Source organism: Cervus elaphus, chromosome 8, assembly GCF_910594005.1.
Source record: "Cervus elaphus chromosome 8, mCerEla1.1, whole genome shotgun sequence".
Taxonomy (NCBI): domain Eukaryota; kingdom Metazoa; phylum Chordata; class Mammalia; order Artiodactyla; family Cervidae; genus Cervus; species Cervus elaphus.
The window spans coordinates 6,735,982-6,760,925 of NC_057822.1; the positions used below are offsets into that span (position 1 = coordinate 6,735,982).

The window sequence follows — 24,944 nt, forward strand, 5'->3', positions numbered from 1 at the left end:
GTACAAAGTATTAATGACTATGTACCAGTGTCAAGGAAAACCTCTACAAAAAACTAAACTGGGCCTTGAATAAGCAAGAGCCTGCCCAAGTGAAATGCAGAGAAGGGGGAAAACTTGCTGTTTACAGGAATTGACAAAGAAGTCCAGTGTGGCTACAGGTTGTGGGGAGGAGTGGTCAGTAAGGCTGGAAAGGTAGAGTAAGCCAGTTGGAAGGTTGGAAATGGATGTTCACACCAAGTAAAGGGGCATTTCATCCTGAGGGCAGAGGAGCCACCCATTAAGCAGGGAGAGACATGATGAGAGTTGTATTTTAGACAGATCTCTATGGGGTTTCCCCTGGGGGTCCAGTGGTTAAGACTCTGCCTTCCAATGCAGGGGGCATGAGTTCAGTCCCTGATCGGGGAATTAACATCCCATATGCTGCGTGGGGCAGCCTAAAATAAATAAAAATTTAGAAGGACTTCTCTGGATTAGTGGAGGGGCATAGTTTGTCAAACTTCGCCTGAATTAGAATCACCTGGAGGGCTCATTAAGACAGATTCAGAGTCCCACTCTGAATCAGTTTATTCTTATTCAGAAGGTCTAAGGTGGGGCCTGAGAATATACGTTTCTTACAAGTTCCCAGGGAATGCTGGTTTGAGGGCCACACTTTGAGAACTACTGATACAGAGGATGAGATGCAGAATGGGTGGCAGTAAGAGTATTAAGGAAGCTACTGAAATAGCTCAGGTGAGAGATGATGGAGGCAGTATTGGGCAGGGGTTCACATTTTAGATCTTGGTGCTAACTCCAGTGTCTTATTGGTGACATTTCAGGCATGGTAATCAGCCAGTGGAGAAAAGGGAGGCTGTTTTGGGGGGCTGGATCAGCCAGTTGGTCAGAATAGTCCCCACCCCCGACCTGGGGGGCCCAGACCCAGCCCTGGTCATGACCCACAGAAAGAACGACAGACACAAGGGGCCCAGTTCTGTCGTTTAATGCCCAATCATCACAACATGAGGTTTCACATGGTGCTCACCAAGGCAGGACCGGAAACCAGGCTGGAGGTAAGTGACCCGCATGGAATCCCAGCGCAGGGACCAGGTTCCCTCTGGACACTGGTGTCACGTCCAAGGCCCCACCCAGGAGCCAGCAGCCTGGCTGGGTTTCTGCTCATCGAGGGCCCCAAGGATGGAGGAGCTAGAAATGAGGTGGGGACTTCAGGACGCAGTGACGAGAACCAGAAAGCTGCTTGCAAACAACCCCAAAAGGCTTTCACTTCAAATGCGTTAAGCCACACAATGCTCGGACACAGGAACACCCAAACTCTTTCACTAAAAACTAAACACGGCACAGAACTGAGACCAAACACCTGGAAAGGAGAAATGAAGTCAAAATCAAAGGACAGCCAGCTTTAATGTGCTGCACCGTCCTCCTCTTCCCTGTGGCCGCACTGCTCAGACCTCAGTGTGGCCGTGGAGAAGGGAGGATACACTGGTTTTAAGAAATGTCTTCAAATCTCAGAACAACTCTACCAAACGACTTAATGCTACTGGGTTCCCGGCAGCCCCTGCGCCTTAGGTGCCCCTGGGAACATAAGTGATGGGGGGGCTGCCAGAGGGACTGGAAAATTTTCTGGCAGAAATAAAGTACCTCAGAAAGAAACTGGCTTTTCTTCTACCCTGGCTTTAAAGTTTATTGGGCCCCTAAAGGGAATTCCACTCAAAATGCTTTTTAAAGCACTTGATGGAACTTGGGAGGTTTCAGGCGTCACTGGCAAGAAAGAGGCACCAACTTGTTTCCTGCCTGGAACCTGAGGATTGGCCCGGGTGGTCCAGGCCCTGGGCCAGGCTGGGTGTGGAGGGGTCGGGATGGGAGGGGGCGGGGACAGCTGCTCTGGATACAGGCCATGGGCCCAAGGGGCAGCCCCTCTGTCCGGCCCTGTGGCTGGGCTTTTGGGGAATGAGCTTAAATTCTGGCTGGACTTCATCATTAGATTCATTCCTGGTGGGTCCTGCCAGCCTCTTCTCCTTTTTTCTCTGATTTAATTCTAGGAGAAAGCTCCAGCCAGCGCCCCAGGCATGGAAGTCAAAGGTCTCCATCCTCCGAGATGGCACATGGCTAAACCACCTCACAACAGTCATGCCATCTCCAGCCCCACACACCCCAAACCAGGTCCCAGGAAGCACCCCCTTCCCTCCACCCAAGGGCCTGGGGGGAGTCCCTTGGCCCTGGGCATGTTGGGCTTCCAAACTGACTTTTGCTGAGACCCCTGTGAGTATCTGGAGAGGGAAGGTGACACGCATCTCTGTAAAAGGCAAACAATTGGCCCTGTTTATAGACTGGAGTACCTGGGACCATTCCTGAGAGGGTGCTGACTTGAGGACCAGGAAGTTGGGTCAATGACAAGGCCTGACCGTACCCAGCTGGGCATTAGCTCACATCAGACCCCACCCCCAAAGAAGCCCACCTTCCAAACTTCAGATGCCAGTAGGTCAGCTCGGGAGCAACCCCACGGAGCCAACTTCATATTTGAAACCAACTTAATGCTACAAACTTAAAAAACAAAAAAAGTGCTGCCCTGCTGAGCCCCTGAGGAAACCTAGCTGCCCGAGGGTGGGTGGGTAGTGGCTCTCAGACCACCACCACCCTGGACTGCCTCTCCCCAGAAGGCACAGCCTGGCTTCACCCAGAGCACCCCCACCCCAAGTTGGATGGGGAAGACGAGCTGATTCCTCGCTACCCAGTCGGGCTATATGGACAATGTGGGATGGTCCAGCCTCTGGGGAATGGGGAGGAGGTCAAAAGGCTGGCTTATTAATAGGACCCCAAGCCTGAAGAGGTAATCTGACTGTAATCAAACAAACAAACATATCCCCATTTGTTAGCTGCCAATGTTTGGTCTGCAATGAAGACACTTCCCTGTCACCTTTTCAACATCCTGTGACAAAAGAAGCCAACGTGCCATCAAGCCATGGTCACTTTTGTCTCTAGGGGGGTCTGTGTGAGAGCTGGGGGCAAGGGGAGGTCCTTAATCACCCCCTTCAACGAATGCGGCAAAAAAAAAAAAAAAATGCTTCCGGGAATGGGGAGGCCCATACCAGCAGCTACCGCAAGAGCTACTTTCTGGCAGTTTCTTCTTTTCATCTCACCCTTGTCTACAGTAACGCTGCCTTTGCCTCCCATGTCTTCAGTGTTAAACAGCCCCCTGTCCCAGTGAGAGGCAACCACAGAGCAAAGGTGCCTATAGCAACATTTCCCGCTTCTGTGTTCCTGCCCCTGTTTCCCCAGGAGCTCTTCAGGGATGACCTCCCCCCACCAGGAACCCCAGCTCTGGGACAGAGAACGGGAATCCAGCGGCTCCCTCTCGCTGGAGTGAGGAGGCCGAAGTGCAATTGACGTTCCAGAAGACTGGATGGGCCCTCGGGCCCAGCCCGCCGTGTTGAGGGCAGATGGGGATTTGGCCTGGGCCCCTGGAAGCCCCCAGCCTGCCCTTGGACAGCAGACGGCGCTGGGCATGTCTGAGGAGCAGTCTTACTAGAAACTAGAACCACCTCCCTGCTAAAACTCAGGGAGGGCAGACAAACAAAACTCAACCTGCAATAAATACAAAGGCATTAAGTGCTTCTCAATAAACTGAGGGACCTAGTGGCCCCTCAAAAAGGCAGTCGATGGGCCTCTCCTTGGACCCAGTCCCCTCCTCTAGAGCCCTTCAGGCGAGAGGTCAGAGATCAGGAGACTGACCAGGTCTTCCCAGGCCCGGCTTCCACGAGGAAGGACAGGGCCTCACCCCTGCTGGGCTCCCACCCCATATCCTCCACCTCCTCCAGGACAGCATCGACTGGCAGGTGGGTAGGAAAGGAAGGGGCGGGGGGAACCCTTCCACTCTGAGGGCAGCACCTCATGTCTCACGTCCTGTGAGGAGGTAGAAACGGGCCGGGCTGCCCGGGGCGAGTGGGGGGGTGCAGGCAGCGCCAATTCAGTTAATCAGCAGGTCCCCGAGGTCGTAGGTGTCGAAGAGGTCGCTGATGCCCTCCCCGCCATCCAGGCCCCACAGGTAGTCATCCTGGTCTAAGGGCGGGGAGAAGCTGATCAGAGGGGAGCTGCAGGGCAGCGTCGGGGACAGGAACTGGTCCTCTGTCTGCTGCAGCAGCGGGTGCGGGAGCTCCAGCATGTTCTCCGTGGCCTCCAGGGGGACAAGGGGCGGCGGGGGTGGCGGCGGGACCTGCGGGGACGTCAGCGCTGGCTCTGCAGACAGACAGACAGGGTTATGCCCAGTCCAGTGCCCCACCAAAGCCTCCGCCGGTCAGACCTCTGGGATCAAGAACCGCCTCTAGCTCCCTGGGCAGCTGTGCACCCTGCACGTGTCTCCCATCCTGGCCCTCGCCTGACGGCACAGGACGCCTCCCTTTCCCACCCCAGCTCCAGCAGCGCCCCGCTCCTTCACCCGCACTCTCTCCCCGCTTCTGTCCCTGCACGCACCCCCAGCTTCTGCTCCCAACCCTCCCCACTTTCACCATCAAGGCCCCCACCCCTGAAGTCATTCACTGTTCTCTTTTTTCCTGCACCATCAACGCTTCTCACTCTCCTAGGTCTTTCCTGTCGACGCACAGACATCCTTTAATAACTCTGTCTTTAAAGAGCATTCCTCCCCTGACCTCATGACTCTCCCTAATTACCAGCCCATTATACTGCTCCCTTTTGCAGTGAAGTTTCTCAGGAGTTACCCATAGGACTTTCCTGGTGGTCCAGTGGCTAAGACTGTGCTCCGGGTGCGGGGCGCTGGGGTTCAATCCCCGGTCAGGAAACTAGATCTTACATGCCACAACAGTTAACATGTCGCAACTAAAGATCTCGCATGCCATAACTAAGACCTGGCGCGGCCAAAAAAAAAAAAAGTTTCCCGTGTTCACTCCCTACTTCCCCACCACTGTTCATGCTTCAGCCCACTCCAATCTGGGGTCTGTCCCCACCACGCCACTGAACCAGTGGTCGGTTCTCTGACCTCATCCTATTTGACCTTCCAGCAGAATCACACGCAGTCGTTCACAACCTTCTGGAAACATGTTCTTCCCTTGGCTTCAGAGGTACTAGATTCTCCTGCTTTTCTTCCTACCTCTTTGGCTGCTTCTCCTTGATCTCCTTTCCTCTTCCCAACTTCTAAACCCTGAAGCCCAGAGGCCCCATCCTTTGATTCTTCTCCCTTTTGGTTTCACTCCTGCCCAGGTGATCTCAGCCAGTCCATGGCTTTACATCTGTCTCCAGACCTACTGCTCCCAGGTGGACGCCTCCAGCCTGGCCCCCACTGCCAGGCTCTGGGCTCCTGCTTCATCTCTACTTGGTGTCTACGCGACATCAGAGCTCAGCATGTCAAACCACACTCCCGGTTTAGTTCAGTTCAGCCGCTCAGTCGTGTCTGACTCTTTGTGATCCCATGGACTGCAGCACACCAGGCCTCCCTGTCCATCACCAACTCCCGGCGTTTACTCAAACTCATGTCCATTGAGTCAGTATTGCCATCCAACCATCTTATCCTCTGTCGCCCCCTTCTCCTCCTGCCTTCTATCTTTCCCAGTGTCAGGGTCTTTTCCAGTGAGTCAGTTCTTCACATCAGGTGGCCAAAGTATTGGAGTTTCAGCTTCAGCATCAGTCCTTTCAATGAATATTCAGGACTGATCTCCTTTAGGATGGACTGGTTGGATCTCTGTGCAATCCAAGGGACTCTCAAGAGTCTTCAACACCACAGTTCAAAAGCATCAATTCTTCGGCGCTCAGCTTTCTTTATAGTCCAACTCCCCAAACCTGAGTCTTCCCCCATCATATTCAATAAACCCCCACCCACTTAGTTGGGCTTCCCTGATAGCTCAGTTGGTAAAGAGTCTGCCTGCAATGCAGGAGACCCCAATTCGATTCCTGGGGTGGGAAGATCGCTGGAGAAGGGATAGGCTACCCACTCCAGTATTCTTGGGCTTCCCTGGTGGCTCAGCTGGTAGAAAATCTACCTGTCATGCGGGAGACCTGGGTTTGATCCCTGGGTTGGGAAGATCCCCCAGAGAAGGGAAAGGCTACCCACTCCAGTATTCTGGCCTGAAGAATTCTGAGCACGGTATAGTCCATGGGGTCACAAAGAGTCAGACACGACTGAGTGACTTTCACTTTCAGCCACTTAGTTGGGTTTAGGCCAAAAGGCCCAAGGATCATCTGAAATCCTGCCATTTCCCCCGAATCTAACCCAGCAGCAAGTCTGGTCACCTCCACAACCAAGTCAACCCTCCAAGCTGCCCACTGGCTCTTCAGTCCCGCTGCTGTGGTCTGGGGCTCATCCCCTCCTCTCTCACTTAGGACTCTGCCAGAGCCGCCTCACCAGTCTTCTCGCTTCAACTCTTGGCCCTCAGTCTATGCTCTGACTTAAAAATGGCTTAGAGAGACTTCCCTGGTGGTCCAGTGGTTGACACTCTGCGCTTCCAAAGCAAGGGGTCTGGGTTCAGCCCCTGGTCAGGGAACTAAGATCCCACAAGCTGTGTGGGGCCACCGAAAAGTTTTTTATTTAAAAAAAAAAGACTTAGAATAAAATCCAAGTTCCCACCAGGACTGAGTAGGCTCTGTACCATCTGGTCCCTGCCTCCCTTTCTGTTCTCTCTCCCGCCTACCTCTCACAGCTCACGCCCACCTCTCCAGACACACCGGCCATCACCTCCTCTTCAGCACACCCAGCTCATTTCCACTTAGATGTAAGGAGGCGATTCCCTACACAGGCATGTGGAGCAGGGCACTGGAAATCCCCTGCCAAACATACCCTGACACCCAGAATCTCACCACCTGAATTGGTCCTTACCAACCAAGCATTGTTTTGAAAATACAACCATGCTGGTGTGCCAGATTGCCTGATCAACCTCCGAGCTGGGCGACTTCCTGGGTGGCCCAGGGGTTAAGAATCTGCCTTGCAAGGCAGGGGATGCAGGTTTGATCCCTGGTTGGGGAACAAAGATCCCACATGCTGCGGGGCAATTGAGCCCGCACACAGCCTGCATGCTGCAATGAAAGATCATCGTATGATGCAATGAAGATCCTGCATGTCTCAACTAGGGCCTGATGCAGCCAGACAAATATTTTTTTAAATGGATGGAAGGAAAATAAAATAAAATCCATGAAAAATCCCTAGAATTACAACAAACAAACAACACACACACACACACACAAACCTCAAGCAAGTTGTATAATTGTGTGGGCAGATGACAGCGTTCACAGGCCTCTGTTTCCTCACCCCTAAAATGGGAAATTCCCTGATGCTGGGAAAGATTAGGGGCAGGAGGATAAGGGGACGACGGAGGATGAGACGGCTGGATGGCATCATCGACTCATGGACATGGGTTTGGGTGGACTCCAGGAGTTGGTGATGGACAGGGAGGTCTGGCTGCTGCAGTTCATGGGGTCGCAAAGAGTCAGACACGACTGAGCGATTGAACTGAACTGACCAAAGATGGGAATGATACCTGCCTCTGGTTGTTGAGGCTTAAATGATAAGTGAAGCTAAAGAACAGCTGGTCTGTAGGCTGCCCTTCTGAAAAATAAAAACAGATCCCATTGACCGAGGGCTTGCTTCCCAGGTGGCTCAGTGGTAAAGAATCCACCTGCCAATGCAGGAGATGCAGGTTCAATCCCTGGGTCAGGAAGACACCCAGGGGGAGGAAATGGCAATCCTCTCCAGTATTCTTGCCTAGAGAATTCCATGGACAGAGGAGCCTGGTGCGCTACAGTCCACGAGGTCACAAAGGGTTGCACATGACTTAGTGACTGAACAACCACCAAGAGCTTACCAGACCCAGCTCTCCTCTCAAGGAGAGGTCTGTTGCACCTCCTCAGACACTCAAGCAGCCCCAAGGGAGGCATTGTTATGATGTCTATTTACAGATGAGGAAACTGAAGCTCAAAGAAGCCAATCAAATGTAGTATTTGCATGAAAAAAAAAAAAAAGGAAAGTTTGTTTAGCACACTGCAGAGGCCTGCAGGTGTTAAGAGGCCTGGCTTGGGAGCAAGGAAAAAGACTGGGTGCTCAGACACTAGCCCCTTTCACCGGCAACAGGACCCAGCGCCTCGGTTTTCCCACCCAGAAAAATAAGGACCCACCTCCCTGAGTTGTGGAAGCAATAACTGAGCTGTCACATGTGAGAGGTTCGACCCCAGGTCAGGCTCCTCTCATCCATCCACCCATCTATCCATTTCCCCTCTCTCTCTCTCTCCCTCTTTCTCTCTCTCTTGCTGTTGATTACATCAGCAGAGAGCTGCTCTTTGTAACATCTGTGCCTCCCCTGTACCCTGAATGGCTCATATCCACTTAAACATCTCCAAACCCACACATAGTAGGTGTTCAGTTCACATAAACTTTTAAAAAGTCATATTCACACTGTATCCTTGCCTGAAATGCACCCAAACATCACGAGGGAGTTTTAGCATCTCTGTTTTGGAAACGTGGGAACAGAGGCTCGGAGGGGTTAAAACGGCTCCCCCACCGTCACCCCGTCATAGAAGGGGAAGCGCAGACTCGAACCCAAGCCTCCCAACTTCAGCTGGGGCACCTTCAGCCACGTGTAGGTTTAAGTCAGAACGTCACAGCCGGGAGGGATGTTCAATGACCCAGGTTCCAACCGTCCCATTACAGATGAAGGAAACAAGCTCCCAAAGTGTTCGTGATTCCCCTGGTGGTTCCAGAACTGGGAAACCATCCCTTCCCAGGATGGGAACCTGGGTCCCAAGACAGCAGTGACTTCCTCTTTGGACCTGGCCCTTGGACCTCAGGATGACCCTGCTTCAAGCCAGAATGTGGAGCATGTGCACGTCTGTGTGTGTGTATAATACCTTCTGGAAAACGTCTCTTCTCAGCAGGGACATCTTTAAAAGGCCATGTGACAAGGGTGGAGGGGGCGGCAAGGGCACAGGCCCTGGCACAGAGCTGGCCTCTCCATCAGCTCTTCTGTAAACCTCTAGTCCTTTGGGGCCTCAGGCTCTTGACTTGTACGAGTGAGGTAAAAACCTCGCCCTGGTTTCTGCACTCAGGTCCACCACCTCTGCCCAAGGTCTCAGAACTGAAGGCTCTAACTCTGGAGGGCCATGCGCATGTTGACAGGGCAGTGAAAAAGCAGAGCATCGCAGGAGGAGGGAAAACAGGGTGGGGCATAGGTCTGGACCAGGAGATAGGCACTGGGAGGTGCCCAGGGGGACAGATGGCTGATGCAGGGAGAGCCTTGGGCCCCAGACCAGGCCAGGACACAGGAGAGATCACTAGAGAAGAACTGGCAGTCTGGGCTCTTGTCTAAGCCCTGTTGCTATCTTGCTGTGTGACCGTAGGAAAGTCACTTGCCCTCTCTGGGCTCTGTATAAGATGAAGCGTTGAGTTAAAACAGGGGTCAACAAACTTCTGTAAAGGGGCCAGATAGTATTTTAGGCTTTGCAGGACATGTATGGTCTCTGCCACACACACATCGCTTGCCCTACCCCGAACCCTCAACTCTTTAAAACTATGAAAACCATCCTCAGCTTATGGGTCATATAAAAACAGGTCAGATTTGGTCTGCAGGCAATAGTTTTGTTAACCCTTGAGTTAAAGAAATGGACTCCAATCTGTGTTCTGTAGATACCTGCTCCCATCCACCACACACACAAAAAGCCTCTTCCAGGGAATTCCCTGGCAGTCAAGTGGTTAGGACTCAGCATGTTCCCTGTCATGGCCTGGGTTCAATCCCTGGTCGGGGAACTAAGATCTCACAAGCCACACGGCCACAAAAAAAAAAAAAAAAAAAAAGCCTTTTCCACCAGACCAGTTCTAGCTCTGCATTTGTTTAAACACCAGGGTTCTATTTAGGGGAATTCTGCTGCTAAGAAAACAAAAAGGGCAAAAACCATTCGGAGGGACAGGCCTTGCAGAGGCTCCCATTTCTACTCCTACCCAACTCCCAGTCTCCCTGGGAAGCCCTCAGGGACTCTCCCACTTCCTTACTTCTTGGCAACAGCCTCATTCTACCTCTTGCCAGGCATAGGCAGCTTATAGCTGTACCACCCACCTCCCAGCCACCGTCCTTCCTTGATTTGTTCTGTGCCTGGTGGAGAGATGCCTGGGCTACGAGTGTGGAGACCAAGGTTCAAGATACAGTTCCACTGCCTTCCAGCTGGGAGGCCTTGGGCAGGTCACATCAGCTCTCTTTCAGTTTATTTATCTCTAAACTGGGACAATAAAAACCACCCCAAGAATTGATGTGAGGAGTTATGTGATAATGGATGTCCTTGAGACATAGTTGTGGTTCAAAAAACCCTTGTTATCATCTCCTAAGAAAGTGTTAAGAACTTCCCTGGTGGTCCAGTGCTTAAGAATGCACCTGCCAATGCAGGAGATATGAGTTCAATCCCTGGTCCAGGAAGATCACACATATCACAGCAACTAATCCTGTGTTCCACAGCAACTGAGTCCATTGTTGAGCCTTCCTCGGAAAACCTACAGTTTCCATTTACTAAGGGCTGATTGAGTGTCAAGGAGCTTTGCTATTAGTTGTTACAGAAGTAGCAGGATTAATGGCAGAGACCACCATAATGATAATAATAGGTAATTATTATTGCTATTAATAAATAATATGGCCAGTTATCACCAGGCATTGTTCTAAATGCTTTACCTATATACGTATTTTTTGGCCGCACCTTGCAACATGCAGGATCTCAAGTCCCCTCAGCCAGGATTCAAACCTGTGTCCCCTGCATTGGAAGCGTGATGTCTTAACCGTTGGATCACCAGGAAAGTCCCCGCCTTCCTTATATTTATTAACTCATTAATTTTCACAATCTGTGAAGTAGATCCCATTAATTACTATGCCCAAGTTACAGATGAGGAGATTAAGAAAAAGAAAGGTTAAGAAATTTGTCCAAGATCAAACAGCTGGTAAGTAGAAGAGCTGGGATTCGAACACAGGCCGTCCTCTGCCCAGAGCAGCATCAGTCTTCCCATTGAGACAAGGAATGTACGGGTGCTTTATAAAGTGTAACGTGCAATGCACACACGTAGGGGGAAGGACTGTCTCCCTGTTGCTGGGTAGAAGGTAGGTATCCCACAAATGCTGATACGGAAGAGGAAGACTTGAAGGCCGGTGCCCCTCCCCATCTCCTGTCCCTCTGGACAGAAGGTCTCACCTGAGGATGCCGTGGGTTCCGTGACCCCAGGGTCGCTGTTGCTGCTGGGCTGGGTGGAGTCAGGGCCAGGGCTGAGGGTGGAAGTGGAGGGGAGGGGCTCCTTGGCAGGACTGTGGGGCTCCTGCACCTCTTCCGGGCACAGGTAGACCTCGATGGGCCCCTGTGTGCTCTTCAGATATATCTGCAGGTTCTCCTGGAGAAGGGAGAGAAGCCAGGTCGTGGGTCTGGGCACCAGGGCACTTACTCATGGCTCAGCGTGTGTGGACGGACGCACGAGGCTCTCAACGTCCATGCGAGCTCGCAGCCCCTGAGCTGGGCGCTGGGCCTGCCCCGTGTGGCCTGTGGCAGACAGCTGTCTGGGCCCAAGACCTCCCCCACCCCTTCTTTTAGGGAGAAAGCTTTGATTTTCCTTTGAGAAACCGCTCCTCCCCTACTCTCAGGCCTGAGCTGGTATCATAAAAGCTGTCTTTGCTACTGCAAGGGGGAGCTGGCCCAGAGTATGGCAGAGAGAGAGAGACGGAGGGCGTGAGGCCAACTTGAAGTCCCAGTTTGAGCGCCTGAATCCAGCCTTGCCTGCAATCCCCAAAATCTTCCCCTGGACCCGTCACTTGGTTCCCCTGGGGTCTCACTGAAGCGGGCTGGACGTGGCTCACTGTAACCGAGAGACTGATATTTGGCTTTCCCGCCCTTGCTTCCTGCCTGCCTCAACCAACCTAAGCCACAGCCGATAACATAGGTGCTGCTCCCGATGGCATTCGGGTGTCCGCGCCTGTGCCCAGGCAGCCCCTCTGCCTGCCCCTACTTCTCCTGGCAAAGACCCTATTCATTCTTCAGGATTCAGTTTACCTGTCATCATCTGTGGGCCCTTCCTCCAACTCTCCTTCCTCCAGGCCCTCAAAGCAAGACAGCGTCACTGCTTGCTTGGCTGGCTCTTTTTCCCACCAAGTCCTGAGATTCTTCAAAGCCAGGGCAGGGCCCTTATTTATCTTAATGCTTTTCTGTTAAACAGATTATGTCCCGAGCCCTTACTAGACTCTGGGTTGGGAGTACAAGACGGGTGGAACATGGTTCTGTGGAGGTTACCCTCTAATAGAGGAAGCAGCACGTAATTATGTAATCGTTGATACATCCTGGCCAATGGAGGTTAAATGTGATGGAGAAGGACAGGTGGTTATGCAGCTGGGGAATAATCAAGGAAGGCTTCCTGAGGAGGTGACGTTCACGTTTCAACCTGTAGGATGAACAGCAGTAAACCAGGCAGAGAGGGACTTCCCTGGGGGTCTAGTGGTTAAGAATCTGCTTTGCAGTGCAGGGAACGAGGGTTCAAGGAACCTGGTTGGGGAACTAAGAGCTCACGTGCTGCAACTAGCAAGCCCACGCACTCTGGGGTCGGCGCCACAACCAGAGAGCCTGTGTGCTGCAACTAAAACCCAAATAGAAATAATGAGGCCGAGAGAGGGAAGAGCATTTCGGCTGGAGGGAACAGCACGTCAGAAGCTCTTGTACTGGGGTTGAGCTCAGCGTGGTGTGGGGACCGCAGGCGGGTCCGTGTGGCAGGAGTGAAGCCAGGGCAGGAGCAGCGCAGAGAGGAGGTTGGAGGGGTCAGGGCTCAGACGGTCTGATGAGGTGTGTAAAGAATGTGGTCTTTAATCTAGGAGAGCACGGTTAACAGGGAAGGATTGCTGTGAGTACTGACAGCGCTGTGTGTGGGTGCACATGCGTGTGTGCACAGGAACTCAGGGCTGGTGGGAGGCGGAGAGAAACTGGGAACAAAGAGCTTTCTCAGGCCGGTACCTGATGCCATTGCCAGCTTCTGCCTCTTCTGCCCCATCTCGGAGACCATCAGCCTTGCCAAGGCCACCGGCATGGACCTGCGAAGCTTGGGCCCGGGCAGTGCCGGGGACAGAACCTGCAGGGCTGCCTGGAATGTCCCTGGCCCTGCCCTCCACCAAACGCCTCCCCTCTCACCTCACTCCTGTCAGGCACCTCCAGTCTCGTCTGCGGAGGGGCCTTGACTGCAATCACCGTCTGCTCCTTAAAGTTGCCCACAGCACGGATGTCCTGGTACGTCACGTAGGCCAGTGTAGGGGCAGGGGAGTCAAGAGAAGCGACTGTTGGGTCAAAATTCAAATTCCCAGCCTGCCCAGCAGGGATCTGAACCCACCTCTCAAAGCCTCTAACCATCCCCAAACTATAACCTGTGCTTTTAATACCATGAGCTACATTGAACCCCTTGAGAAAGAGGGGCATAAATCATTTTTTTTAAACCTGCCTTAGGGATTTTCCTGGCAGTCCAGTGGTTAAGACTGCACTTCAAATGCAGAGGCTGTGGGTTTGATCCTTGGTCAGGGAACTAAGATCCCACTTGCCACGTGGTGTGACCAAAAAAAAATAAATAATGCTGCCTTATATCATGTAGAAGGCAATGGCACCCCACTCTAGTCCTCATGCCTGGAAAATCCCACGGACTGAGGAGCCTGGTGGGCTGTAGTCCATGGGGTCGCTAAGAGTCGGACAGGACTGAGAGACTTCACTTTCACGTACTGGAGAAGGAAATGGCAACCCACTCCAGTGTCCTTGCCTGGAGAATCCCAGGGACGGGGGAGCCTGGTGGGCTGCCGTCTATGGGGTCCCACAGAGTCGGACACAACTGAAGCGACTTAGCAGCAGCAGCAGCAGCCTTATATCAGCTTTTTACATAAAGGCTTCAACTGTTAAGCCAGATTATAAGCTCTGTCTTATTTCTTTATATTTCTCACAATGCCTCCCATCCTTCCAAAAATATAAGGTCAGATCCAAATGCCAATTAGATGGTCAAACCATTTGGGGAAAGTATATATAAAGCCATTGCAAAATTTATGCTCTTTGACCTCGTTGAGTCAATCCTAGGAATCTAACCCAGGGAAATAAGTTAAAAAACTCAGGAAAAGGTTCTACCTATAAAGATATTCATCACAAAGTTGCTTTACAGACGCAGAAATCTAGACCTGATCTCAATGCCCGTTTTAGGCCTTGTCAAAAACCACAGTGGGCTCAGTAGGACATTCTCAAACCATTTAAAATATGAGGTTAAACCATATGAAACTGCTGTTTTGTATAGCTTAAAAAATGGTCCAATACCAATTTCAAGTGAATCAACCAAAATAATTAGGAAGGATGTATAACAACATAAAAACCACCTATGGTAATATACTAAGTGGAGGAAAAAAAGTGAAAGTGAAGTCGCTCAGTCATGTCCAACTCTTTGCGACCCCCATGGGCTGTAGCCTACTAGGCTCCTCCGTCCATGGGATTTTTCTAGGTAAGAGTACTGGAGTGGGTTGCCATTGCCTTCTCCAGGGGATCTTCCTGACCCAGGGATCGAACCTGGGTCTCCTGCACTGCAGACAGACGCTTTACCGTCTGAGCCACCAGGAAAGCCAAGTGGAGAAAAGTAGGATATATTAAAATGCTGTGTACAGCAGGTACACACTGTATTTATTTTTCTCCATATAGTATGTTTTCTCCATTTTCCAGATTTACGGAAACGTACTTGTCTTTTTTTTTTATCGTGAGAAATTAACTTCAATAGACCTAAGAGGAAAAGCCATCAAGGAAGTCTTTCTTCAGTGATAACGCCAGACCCCTGGGGTGGATCAGCCCCTCCAGAGAGGTTCTGCATCAGCTCTGGGTGGTTATGAGCATGCCACAGGCCCCCTGCCCCCAGACCTCTTCTTCCCAACCAAGGAGGATATCTTTTGTTGGCCTTGTCCTCCGTCAGGTGCTTGAAGTTCAGAGAGCAGCTGTGGATGAGCTGGTCCAGGGCCTGCTCCATGCTCGTCAGCTCCTTCAGCTCCTGCCCCAGCTGCTGCTGCTTCCCAGGCCGCGTGGGGTCTTCAAACAGCCCCCTGCCTCTGGGGACAGAACAGCCGCCCCACCCAACGGTGTCAGTCTCAGTCTTCACCCAGGGGCCCCCACCCCAGGGCTGCAGTGCCAAGCTGCACAGGCGGGGCAGGCGAAACTCCAGGAAGAGGCTGTTCACAGGGTCTGTGAAGGTGCCCCCTGGCTTGTAAAGATCAGTGGTCCTGCCTAGCTCCCGGGGAACTGCCAGGGATTGAAACTTGAGTTTTGGGGGTTGGGCTAGGGAAAAGAAACAAGTCAGGGCCTGACTCCACTTTTGGGGGGCGGAGGCTTTCAACGTTACCCACCCCATGCCGCAGGCTCCTCCAAATGGCAGGGAGGTGCAGTGACCTCACTCCTCACTCCTCTGCCTGTGTTCTCTTAAGAGCTCATGCCAGGGGTTACAGGTCTGTTCCATAAGACCTTGAAGAAGTGAGGGATGGAGTCCTTATCTCAGCTGAAAGGAGTCTAGGTTACTACTGCTCAGCATCCCAGAGGACTGTCCTAAGTTAGAAGAAGGCAATATTGGGACCCCTGGCTCAAGAAGATCTGGGGTGGGATGTTTTGAGAGAACAGCATCGAAACATGTATATTATCAAGGGTGAAACAGATCACCAGGCCAGATTGGATGCATGAGCCAAGTGCTCGGGGCTGGTGCACTGGGAAGACCCAGAGAGATCGGGTGGAGAGGGAGGTGGGAGGGGGGATCGGGATGCGGAATACACGTAACTCCATGACTGATTCATGTCAATGTATGGCAAAAACCACTACAATATTGTAAAGTAACTAGCCTCCAACTAATAAAAATAAATGGAAAAAAAATTAATTAATTAATTAAAAAAAAGAAGATATGGGGTGCTCTTAGCTTCTACACGCGATGGATATCCCTCTGCCCCTGCCACGCTCTCCTCATTTTATTCTAGCGTATACACTTGCGCTTCCATCCCCCTCTTAAATACATTGGCTCCACCCCCAGCGTGTAAGCTCATTGGATGCTGCCTCCGATTTCCCCAGCCAGCGTGTGTGCCCATTGGGTGTTGCTCTCAGGCCGCCTCCCACAGCGCAACCTGCGGCTACTGCCCCTGGCCCCGCGGCGCCTGCACTCACTGGTGCCACCCGCCCCAGGCCCAGGCACTCACACCCACTGGATGTTGTTCTTGGCCTTCTTGCGGATGAGCTGGATGCCCTCCAGCACGTTGGTGATGTCGTAGATGCGCCGCTTCTGCACGTCCAGCACCTCAGCAGCCCAGTTCAGGTCCAGAACCCCATCCTCAGACTCACTCAGGAGGTAAATGAATTTCTTGGTGAGCAGCCCCAGCGATGTGTCATAGCGAGTCTTCTCCCCCGGGGACTTGGGGGCTGAGGAGGAAAGGGGCTCAGTCACTTCTCAGAGGGGGCCCCTGGGGACCTTCCTCCATTGACCTGAAGCCACTAAGTCCCACCCTTCACATGAGCACCCACTTCCCAGTTTACAGAGTACTGGAAGGGTGGTCAATCACCAGCATTGTTCAAACATTGTTCAAACTAGAGAGGCAAAGTGACTTGCTTCAGGTTTCACAATTGTGGAGGCATTGTCAGGTCTGGAAACCAAATGTTCTAACTCTTGGTTCACACCTTTCCACCAAAGCTCAGGGCAGCCATACCACCACCAACACCAACAACAAATGCTTACTGTGTGTAGGTCACTGTTCTAGGCACTTCCCATATACAACAAATTTAATCCTTACAACACCCTATAGGTTTGGTATGGAATCATCCCCATTTCACAGATGAGAATACTGAGGCACAGGCAGATTAAGTAATTTGCTCAACTCCCTCAACCAGAGAGTGGCCAAGTTGGCACTTAAATCCAGGCAGTCTGGCCCCAGAAGTCTCCCTTCCTAACCACTACCCAATCCTACTAGTTATGTCAGGAATTTGGAATTAGGGTAGGAAGGAAATGACAAGAACATGTTTATAGACTTGCTTTTTTTTTTTCTTTCAGTTTTGTTGAGATATAATTGACATCCAGCACTGTATAAGTGTAGACTTGCCTTTTCTTTCTATGTGTCATCCAGTGATTATCTGAGAGGAATCAGTCCTGTTACGTCACATGCAGCAGGTTCATGAAAAAGGTCCCTTTCTTAATGAGGTCGATGTCACAAGACCACACCTCAGCTGCAGCATCTTAAACCACAAGAAGACTTTTGCAATCTAGTGACTTGCAAGTCATATAGCAAGTTAGTGGCTAAACTAGTTCTGGGAAATGAGTTTTAGAGAGTCTCAGATTCCTCTAGAAGGGGACTTTAGAACCCCTTAAGATATAGATAGCAAGTATTTGGCACACAGACAGCTTTGTCGATTTTTGCATCCAAGACAGACATTACTAACTGATTGGGATCCTTCAATGAAGAGCTCTGGGAAGACTCTACTAGTCAACTGAGAGGAAACTTTCTTACTATTCCTGATCTAGCTGTGCCTTGTTTTACAGATGATACGGCTAAGGAGTGACCACTCATGTCAGAGCCCTGCCCAGACTTGTAAGTTCCAGACCCTCCATCTTCCAACCCAGTCACATACCTTTTTTTTATTAGGTCTCAGTTCCCCCAAATTAGTGTTAATACCATTGCTTAAACTCCCTCTCAAACCAGGATGGTGCTCAGTCGCTCAGTCATGTCTGACTCTTTACAACCCTATGGACCGTAGCCCTCCAGGTTCCTCAGTCCATGGAATTCTCCAGGCAAGAATACTGGAGTGGGTCGCCATGCCCTCCTCCAGGGGATCTTCCCGACCCGGGATTGAACCCAGGTCTCCTGTATTGCAGGTGGATTCTTTACTGCTGAGACACCCTTGGAAAGCCCTCAAAGCAGAATACGGACTGAAAATATCAAGAGGCAGGAGCTGGCTTCTGGCCCTGACGCCACTGACTAGCAGTGTGACCTTGGGCAAGTCACTGAAGGTCTCCAGCTGCCTCATCAGTAAGAGGGGAATAATCAACCTGCCTGGCAAGATCCAGTGAGAAGCTATAGGACACTGTTTTGTAAAGAAAGTCTGCTACGAATATCAGTCCTAGTGACTTGGCCGGCGCTGCTGCCCTCTGACCCTCCCCACTCCAACGTTGTCTCCTGAGCCTGCCTTGAGATAATACCCCATCGGCATGGGTATCTTACTTTTGGGGCTGGGGAGGCCATCCACTCTAATGCACTTCCCCTTGGGAGTCCGGAATTCAGGGACCGTGGGCCTCCCGATCCCCTCCAGGTCCAGCTTCCTTTTGGCCTTGGGGAGAAAGAGGAGAGAAAGGCAGAGTTTGAGAAGCATTCCTGCTTTAGCCTTTCCCCGACCTGGGGCCAAAGCCCTGAGGCCGCCAGCAGCCACCTCCTGCCTCAGTTTACCACCAGTCCTGGGTGAAAAAAAATCACTGTACCTGGTAAGGAAATATCAGTGACTTGAAAAGTAAGCTTTCAGGGGAAGGAAGTCCTATTGCTGAGGGGCCCACCACACTCCCATCTTCTGAGGCCCAGGCCCTTGAGGCTACCAAAGCCAGTCTGGGTTTTAATGCAGGGTTCCTTAATTAGAAGCCCCAAGGTCACTTCTGCATCCGTCTCTCCACCCCGTCCCAGGATGACACAGGGAGGACGGAATGGGTGGGGCCTACACCACATCAGGCTGGGGAGAGCCCCCCTCCCCCCTTGCAGAAGCAGCTGGCCCAGCCAGACCGAATGCCCATCACAGCCTCACAGCTGGCCCTTTATCAGGGTGGGGCTGGGCATCCGCCCAGGCTCAGGGGACTTCCTGGCTCCGTGCCACGCCCCAGGGAGGTGCCTACATGGGGAAGAAGTGCAAACATCCCCCCACCCCCATGTTTGGGCTCCAGCTCAAGGGCCCCCGGGAGCCTCCTGAATAGACTCTATTTGCCATTCTTTCTTTGCTGAGAGGGGCAGACAATGAATCCTTCCCCTGTGTCTTAAGGACAAGCAGCTGAGGTCCCCCCTGCTCCCCCCTCCCTGTTCCCGCCAAGCTTGGGAAACACCTGCTGGGGAAATCAAACCACAGACCCATCTGCTCCTCTCCACCCCACTGCCGCCCGGCCTCAATTACGCCCAGAAGCGGTGCTGGCCCGGAAGGGGCCTCTCTCCTTGCGAGGGCTGGGCAGAGGCAGGGTTGGGGCACTGGGGCACTGGGGCACAGGTCAGAGATACGGGCTTGGGTCTCCCCACTCCTTCACAGGCTCGCTGTGTGACTCGGGAAACGCTCCACATTTAGGAGCCCCTGTTTCCTCCTCTGTGAAATGAGAGCTGTCCTAAAGCTTCAAGGAGATAGATAACCTTTGTAAAGTGCTCAGCACTCAGTAGGGGTTCAGGCTAATCTCAGCTTCTTCTTTGACAAACTATTCTGGGGGTCGCTGAACACATTTCCTTCCTCTCCCTTTCCCCCAGTCACCTAGACACCCCTACCGTAGCTAAGACAGAGAGGCCTATTTTAACCTTTGGTGGTGAGGTCATGCTCAACAGGGCTGAGACTTCTAACCGCTGCTGATCACAGCTGGGCTGACAGGTGTGGGAGGTGATGATGGCTCTTGCTGCTGTCAGCTCCCTTCCCCCGTCTCATGCCTCCTCCCCCCTTCTCATGCCTCCTCCAGGAAGTCTTCCTGGACTGATCTGAGGAGCCCCGTTCCTTGGTTTGAGGAGCCTGGATATGATTCTCCTCTCCTCCACCCCCACCCAGACCTGGACATGATCCAAACGCCACACCTCTCTGCTTATTCGATTCTCTTGTTGAAGTCTCTCTGGAATATTCCTTTTCTAACCTCCCAGCTGGGGAGATGCTAGATTCTAGGGACGGTGACCTGCTCTAGTTCCATCTTGTCTATAGAAAAAGTCCTGCTCATTCACTGAGACCTTCTACCTGCCTCAGACCAAGTCCCAGCGTTCATCACCTCACTGAATCTTTTCCATACCGCGAATCCCCACTTTACAGCTGAAGAAATGGAGACCTTGTGAGTCCAGGGCAAGGAGAGGAAGGGAAGTCAGGCTGAGCTCTACCCGAGACAGAGACGGCGCCCGGTCTCCCCATCCCCACCCAAAGAAAAGCAGCCTCTGCTGAGTTCACAGAGCACACCAGAAGAGCCACACGACCTGCAGAGCAAGGAGGGGAGGGCCTTGAACGGAGTACCTGTGCGGGGCCTGTCGCGTGCTCACCAGCCCTAACTCATTATGGCAATCTCTCTTCCAGAAGAAGAAGCGGAGACTCAGAGAGGGCAAGCCATGTGCCCAAGGCCACACAGAGAGGACAGCCAGAGTTTGAACCCAGGTCTGTCTGACTCCAAAGCCATGGGCCAGACGGCTCAGCTCCATCCCATACACATTGCCCAAGAACCCGCTGAAATTCAAGTCAAGACCTGGCTGTGTTCACCTGCCCCCATCACTACTTCACACACACACACACACACACCCCGCCCCCATCACTACTTCACACACACACACCCACACACCGGTCCCCTTCCTTTTCTTCCTCCCTTTCACCTGGTTGTGTTCACCTGCCCCCATCACTACTTCACACACACACACACACACACACACCGCCCCCATCACTACTTCACACACGCACACACCAGTCCCCTCCCTTTTCTTCCTCCCCTTCACCCTTATCCTGCACTCTCAGGGTCCGTAAGCAGCAAACTGTGAGTACGTCTCGCTGACACCTTTGAGCACTGCCCAGAGACAAGTCAGCACGGATGCGCCTGAGCCCGGACAGCAGAAGCGGCAGAGGACAAGCCCAGGAGGATGAGGAGCGAGGCGAGGCTGAGCACAGGCTTTGGAGCCAGAGCCACCCGGGTCCCCATCCGGGCGGACCTCCTGAGCCCCACCAGCAGAACAGGGATGCCCGCTCATCCCCCGTCATCGGGGATCCCGTGAGAGGGCAGCAAAGGGCTTGCTCATGCCACGGAGCTGTGATCGCTAACCAGGGGCACCAGCGAGGGGAGGGCTCAGAGGTGAGCCCAAAAGCATCGGGGATGTGCCTCAGAGCAAAGGCCAGTTGGGCTCCAACCTGACCCTGTTAGGCAGCCCCTCTCACTTAACCTAAAGGCCTGATTAAGATTCCGGTCCACACTGGCAACCCCACAGGAGAAGAACGAAGTTCCTTGCTCGAGCAGCCCTAGAGGCGAGAGGGCCAGTGATGCCAGACACCACCCCCAACAGGTGAGGTAACCCAGGCTCAGAGGAGGGGAGGTGACTTGCCCAAAATCACACGGGGAGTGGAGCCGCGTCTCTCCTGAGTCCCAAGTCCTAAGTTAGAGGGTGTGGGTAGGAGCCGGTGTAGAGGAGCTGAGAGCTTCACTTCCAGATCCCCCCTGGCCTCCCTATGCCTACATTTCCTCATCTGACCCAGCTTGTAGGGGTGCTCACTAAAATACTTGTTTTCTTTGCTGATTCTCAGAGGAAATTTGGAAAATACAGACAAATGAAAAGCAAAGAAGTCTGCAGGACCCCACCCTTTTCCCAGGCTCCGGCAGGGTGAGGCCATGGGCCTGACTGGAGCCGGATCACCCCACAGGTGGTGGAAAGAGCTCTAGCCAGGGAGTGAGGAGACCCGGGTGCCCGCATTCTTTCTGCCACTGATCTTGGTTGCCATCCCTGAGCAGCGCCTAAGGTCCCTTTAAACAGCAGCTCCCCACCAAATCCTGCCTCACCCTGCACTTTGCAGCCTGGCCACAAAGCAAGTGGCCACACCCAGGGTTGGGGTTGGAGCTGCTCCTGGTCACACCCTGTGAAAGTGAGTAAACAGGGGGCCAAGGCCTGCCCACAAGGCTTTGGGACACCAGGCAGCCGGGGAATGACAGTAGAGGGGGCTCTGGGCCCCGGAGGCCCTTAGGGTGACCTGAGGCAAAGAGATGCTCCCACGTCTTGGCTTAGGACCTGGACAAGTGACTTCACAACTCAGCTTAGTTTCCTCATCTGTGAGATGCCTCATCCCAGGCATCTTGACCAAGATAATGAATGTGAAGAGTGCCAAGCAGTGCCTGGCACATGAGAGGCATTCAGTAAAAGAGCCATTCTTGCTATGATCACTGAGCCCCTCCGGGAGGGAGGTACAGACAGATGCACTCGGCTCCTCTGGGAGGCAAGCGGTTCAAAACCACAGCTGTTACTAAAACTCTGCCGGGTCGCCTGAAAGCAGCTGGCCAGAGGAGAGACTGGGCCCAACACTGAGCCCCCTCCCTGGGGGCACCCAGCTCCTAAATCAGGCAGTACTGGAGAAAGTCAAGCAGAGAAGAGACTGTGTCTCCCTATATAACTTCAGACAGGTTACATCCCCTTTCCGAACCTCAGGTTCCCCCTGCAACATGGAGCTGCGAACACCATCTACTTCCTAAGGTACAAAACTGTTTTAGATCGTAAAATAGTGATCAAGAGATAGGTGCAAAACTCCTGGTTATCCTTGGGTGCTTGACTTGTAAAAATAGGAAAAGCACTCCTGCCTCCTTCCTCCTAATTGGAAAGAATGTACAGGAAGGGGCTCTGAAAGTTTAAAGCCTTGATCATGAGCAAAGCAGGATTCCAGAAGCAGGAAGTGGGTGCTCTGCCTGCAGCCTGGGAGCCGAAGCCTGCTGACTGACACAGATCTGATCAGTGCCTCTGGATCAGAGGCACTGGGGCAGAGGGGGTTATCAGTTTCTGTACTTGAACTTGATTCACGTCTCACAACAAAGCAACCTACAACACCACCATCTTCCTTCCCCGATCCTGCTTCCAAAACCCTGGACCTTGAGCTGGGAGAGAACTGAGGTGAATTAGTCCCACAGCTACCAGCCCCCCACACACAGATTTTCAAGACAAGGAAAATGAAGCTCAGACTCGGGCTAAAACTTGTTCAAGGACAGACAGTGAATTAGTGGCAATCAGGATGAGAAACCAGGCTCCCCAACTGCCACCCCCACTCCCCAGGGCTCTCCCCACTCCATCCCCACCCTATAGTTGTTTCATTTTTCATGGGCTCCAAGAATTCCACTCCCACGAAACACACCCTGTGCCTGGTGCCACCCCACTTTGGGCCCTCCCTGGCAACAGGCCTGGGGGTTTGAGAAAGGAACACTCCATCTGCAAAGGAACTTCAGAGGGCTGCCCCAACCTTGCACCTGCTACTGGCTGTCTGGGACAGAAGACGGGCTGAGGGTGGGGGGTGGGGGTGGTACCTAGTGCAGATAATTGGGAAAGAGTTGGCTGGATGGTGAATTGAGAGTCTCAGGCCAGCTGGATCTGAGAGACCTCCTCCTGTTTTAAAGCCCCCACGGTATCCCTAGGCTCAGCTCTGTGCTTGGACAATAGCAGGTGCCAAGTACTGGTTTCTGAACCAAACAATGAATGAAAGAATGAATGAATGACAGCAAACTGATTCCATAGATTTCCCCAAGGTCACAGGGTGCACTGGGGGTCGTGGATTGGGTCTCCACACTCCTGATCCAGTGTTCTTTCTATTCCACTCCAGTGGATGAGCTCATTTTACCCCAAGTCTGAAAAGGAAAGGCTTTTCTCCTTAGATATTGGGGCAATGGGTTGTTCTGGAAGCTGAAAGCAACCCTTCTGCCTTCCCAGACTCGATCTGCCTCACTTAGACTAGGTCCCAGGCGCCCCTCCCGCGTTTCCCACACCCGGAAAAGCAGAAAGGGAAGCGGTGGGTGTGGGTGGGTGGGGGTCCCCAGCATTACCGGCAGCCGGCCAGCCGGCACGCATCGCACAGCTTGACCCTCCGGTCCGTGGGGGGTGGCGTCGAGGCAGGTGCCGGGCGCCGCCGCGGGAGGCACAGTCTGTGGATACAGCTGGGTGTAGTAGGCGGTGGTGGCCGGGCAGAGCTGGGGGCTGCTGAGGCCCGGCGACCACAGCTCCGTGGGGCTCATCGCGGGCAGCCCCTTTGGGGGTGGCCCGGCTGCCGGAGCCAGGGCCCGAGGCCCCCGCAGCATGGCGAGTGCAGCGCCCCCCTTCCCAGCCAGGCCTGGCGCGCCCGCCGGCACCTGCGGGCTTCGGAGCCCGCGGCGGCTCACACCGCCCGCGGCATGGCGCGGAGGCCAGGCAGGGCCGGACCCTCCTCTCCTGGCCCGCAGCCGAGCCGGGCAGCGCTTGGAGATCGCCGCTTGGAGATCGCCCGGCGCCGCCGGCGGCGGCGGCGGCGGCTGCGGCAGGGCCAGGGGCTGCCCCGCCCCTGGGGCGCCCGCGACCTGCGAGGGCCCCGCGCCCCCGGAGGCTTCAGCCCCTGGAGTCCGGCGCGCTCCGGGGAGGGGGTCTCTGGGATGCCCACGGGCTCGGCAAAAACAGCGATGCACTCAGATAGGGGAGGGGGACCGATCGCACCGACTCCCTCTCGCCTCGATCTGAAGTCCCTGAGTCTTTCTCTGCTGCTTTTTTTTTTCCTTTTTTTTTTTTTTTTTTTAGCGCGAAACTGCGTGCCGCGAAATTCGGATCTCCCGCGGAAAATGCCGGGCTCCGATTGGTCGCTGCAACAGACACAGGCTCCACCCCCCGGAAGGACCAGTCCCCCGAGGTGGTGATTGCAACACAAGCTTGATGCTTAAAGGGGCCGCCGTACCTGCTGTCGCCCGGTGCCCTCCCTCTCTGGCAGCCCGAGAAACAGACCCGGAGGGTGGTTCCCAGACAGCGGAGGCAACCATGCCCTGAGGAATGGGTCCGAATACCCTGGGGGTGGAGGGGATCTTTTGGCGTGGAGTCTTTGGCTTGAGCCCAAACCCAGTGGTACATTGCCCGAGCTGCAGGCCTTTTGTTAGTTTGCATTATAGCTCAGCTAACGCTAACGTAGAGGTATCTATATCCTTTTCCCCGCTGAAATGAAAGCCAGAAAAGTCTACTCTTTCTTGGCACGGGGCGGGGTGGGGGTGGGAGGGCGAGGGGCAGAGACTAAGGTTTATACCTCTTCATAGGGGG

General features: G+C 53.3%; 1 protein-coding gene and 1 non-coding gene across 2 annotated transcripts; both read right to left on the reverse strand.

The window, feature by feature from the left end:
• Nucleotides 1–960: 960 nt before the first annotated feature.
• E2F2 (E2F transcription factor 2) lies at nt 961–24,395 on the reverse strand. Its single transcript, XM_043909210.1, has 7 exons — nt 23,717–24,395; nt 18,180–18,285; nt 16,170–16,389; nt 14,886–15,044; nt 13,120–13,234; nt 11,152–11,344; nt 961–4,227 (listed from the first exon to the last, which is right to left on the reverse strand). Exons 1-7 carry the CDS (start codon nt 23,966–23,968, stop codon nt 3,959–3,961), a joined length of 1,314 nt encoding a protein of 437 aa, XP_043765145.1. The 5' UTR covers nt 23,969–24,395; the 3' UTR covers nt 961–3,958.
• TRNAC-GCA lies at nt 14,496–14,568 on the reverse strand. The gene has a single exon. It is a non-coding gene; the product is annotated as a tRNA-Cys (tRNA).
• Nucleotides 24,396–24,944: the final 549 nt, after the last annotated feature.

Bases quoted from the DNA above. Each gene is read 5' to 3' on its own strand.
- E2F2 (XM_043909210.1), bottom strand. From the start codon at position 23,968: ATGCTGCGGGGGCCTCGGGCCCTGGCTCCGGCAGCCGGGCCACCCCCA. The intron at 18,286-23,716 runs GTAATGCTGGGG...TTTCTCCCCAAG, and splicing joins TGCCGGCTGGCCGGCTGCCG to GCCAAAAGGAAGCTGGACCT. The intron at 16,390-18,179 runs GTAAGATACCCA...TTTCCTCCTCAG, and splicing joins TGGCCTCCCCAGCCCCAAAA to CCCCCAAGTCCCCGGGGGAG.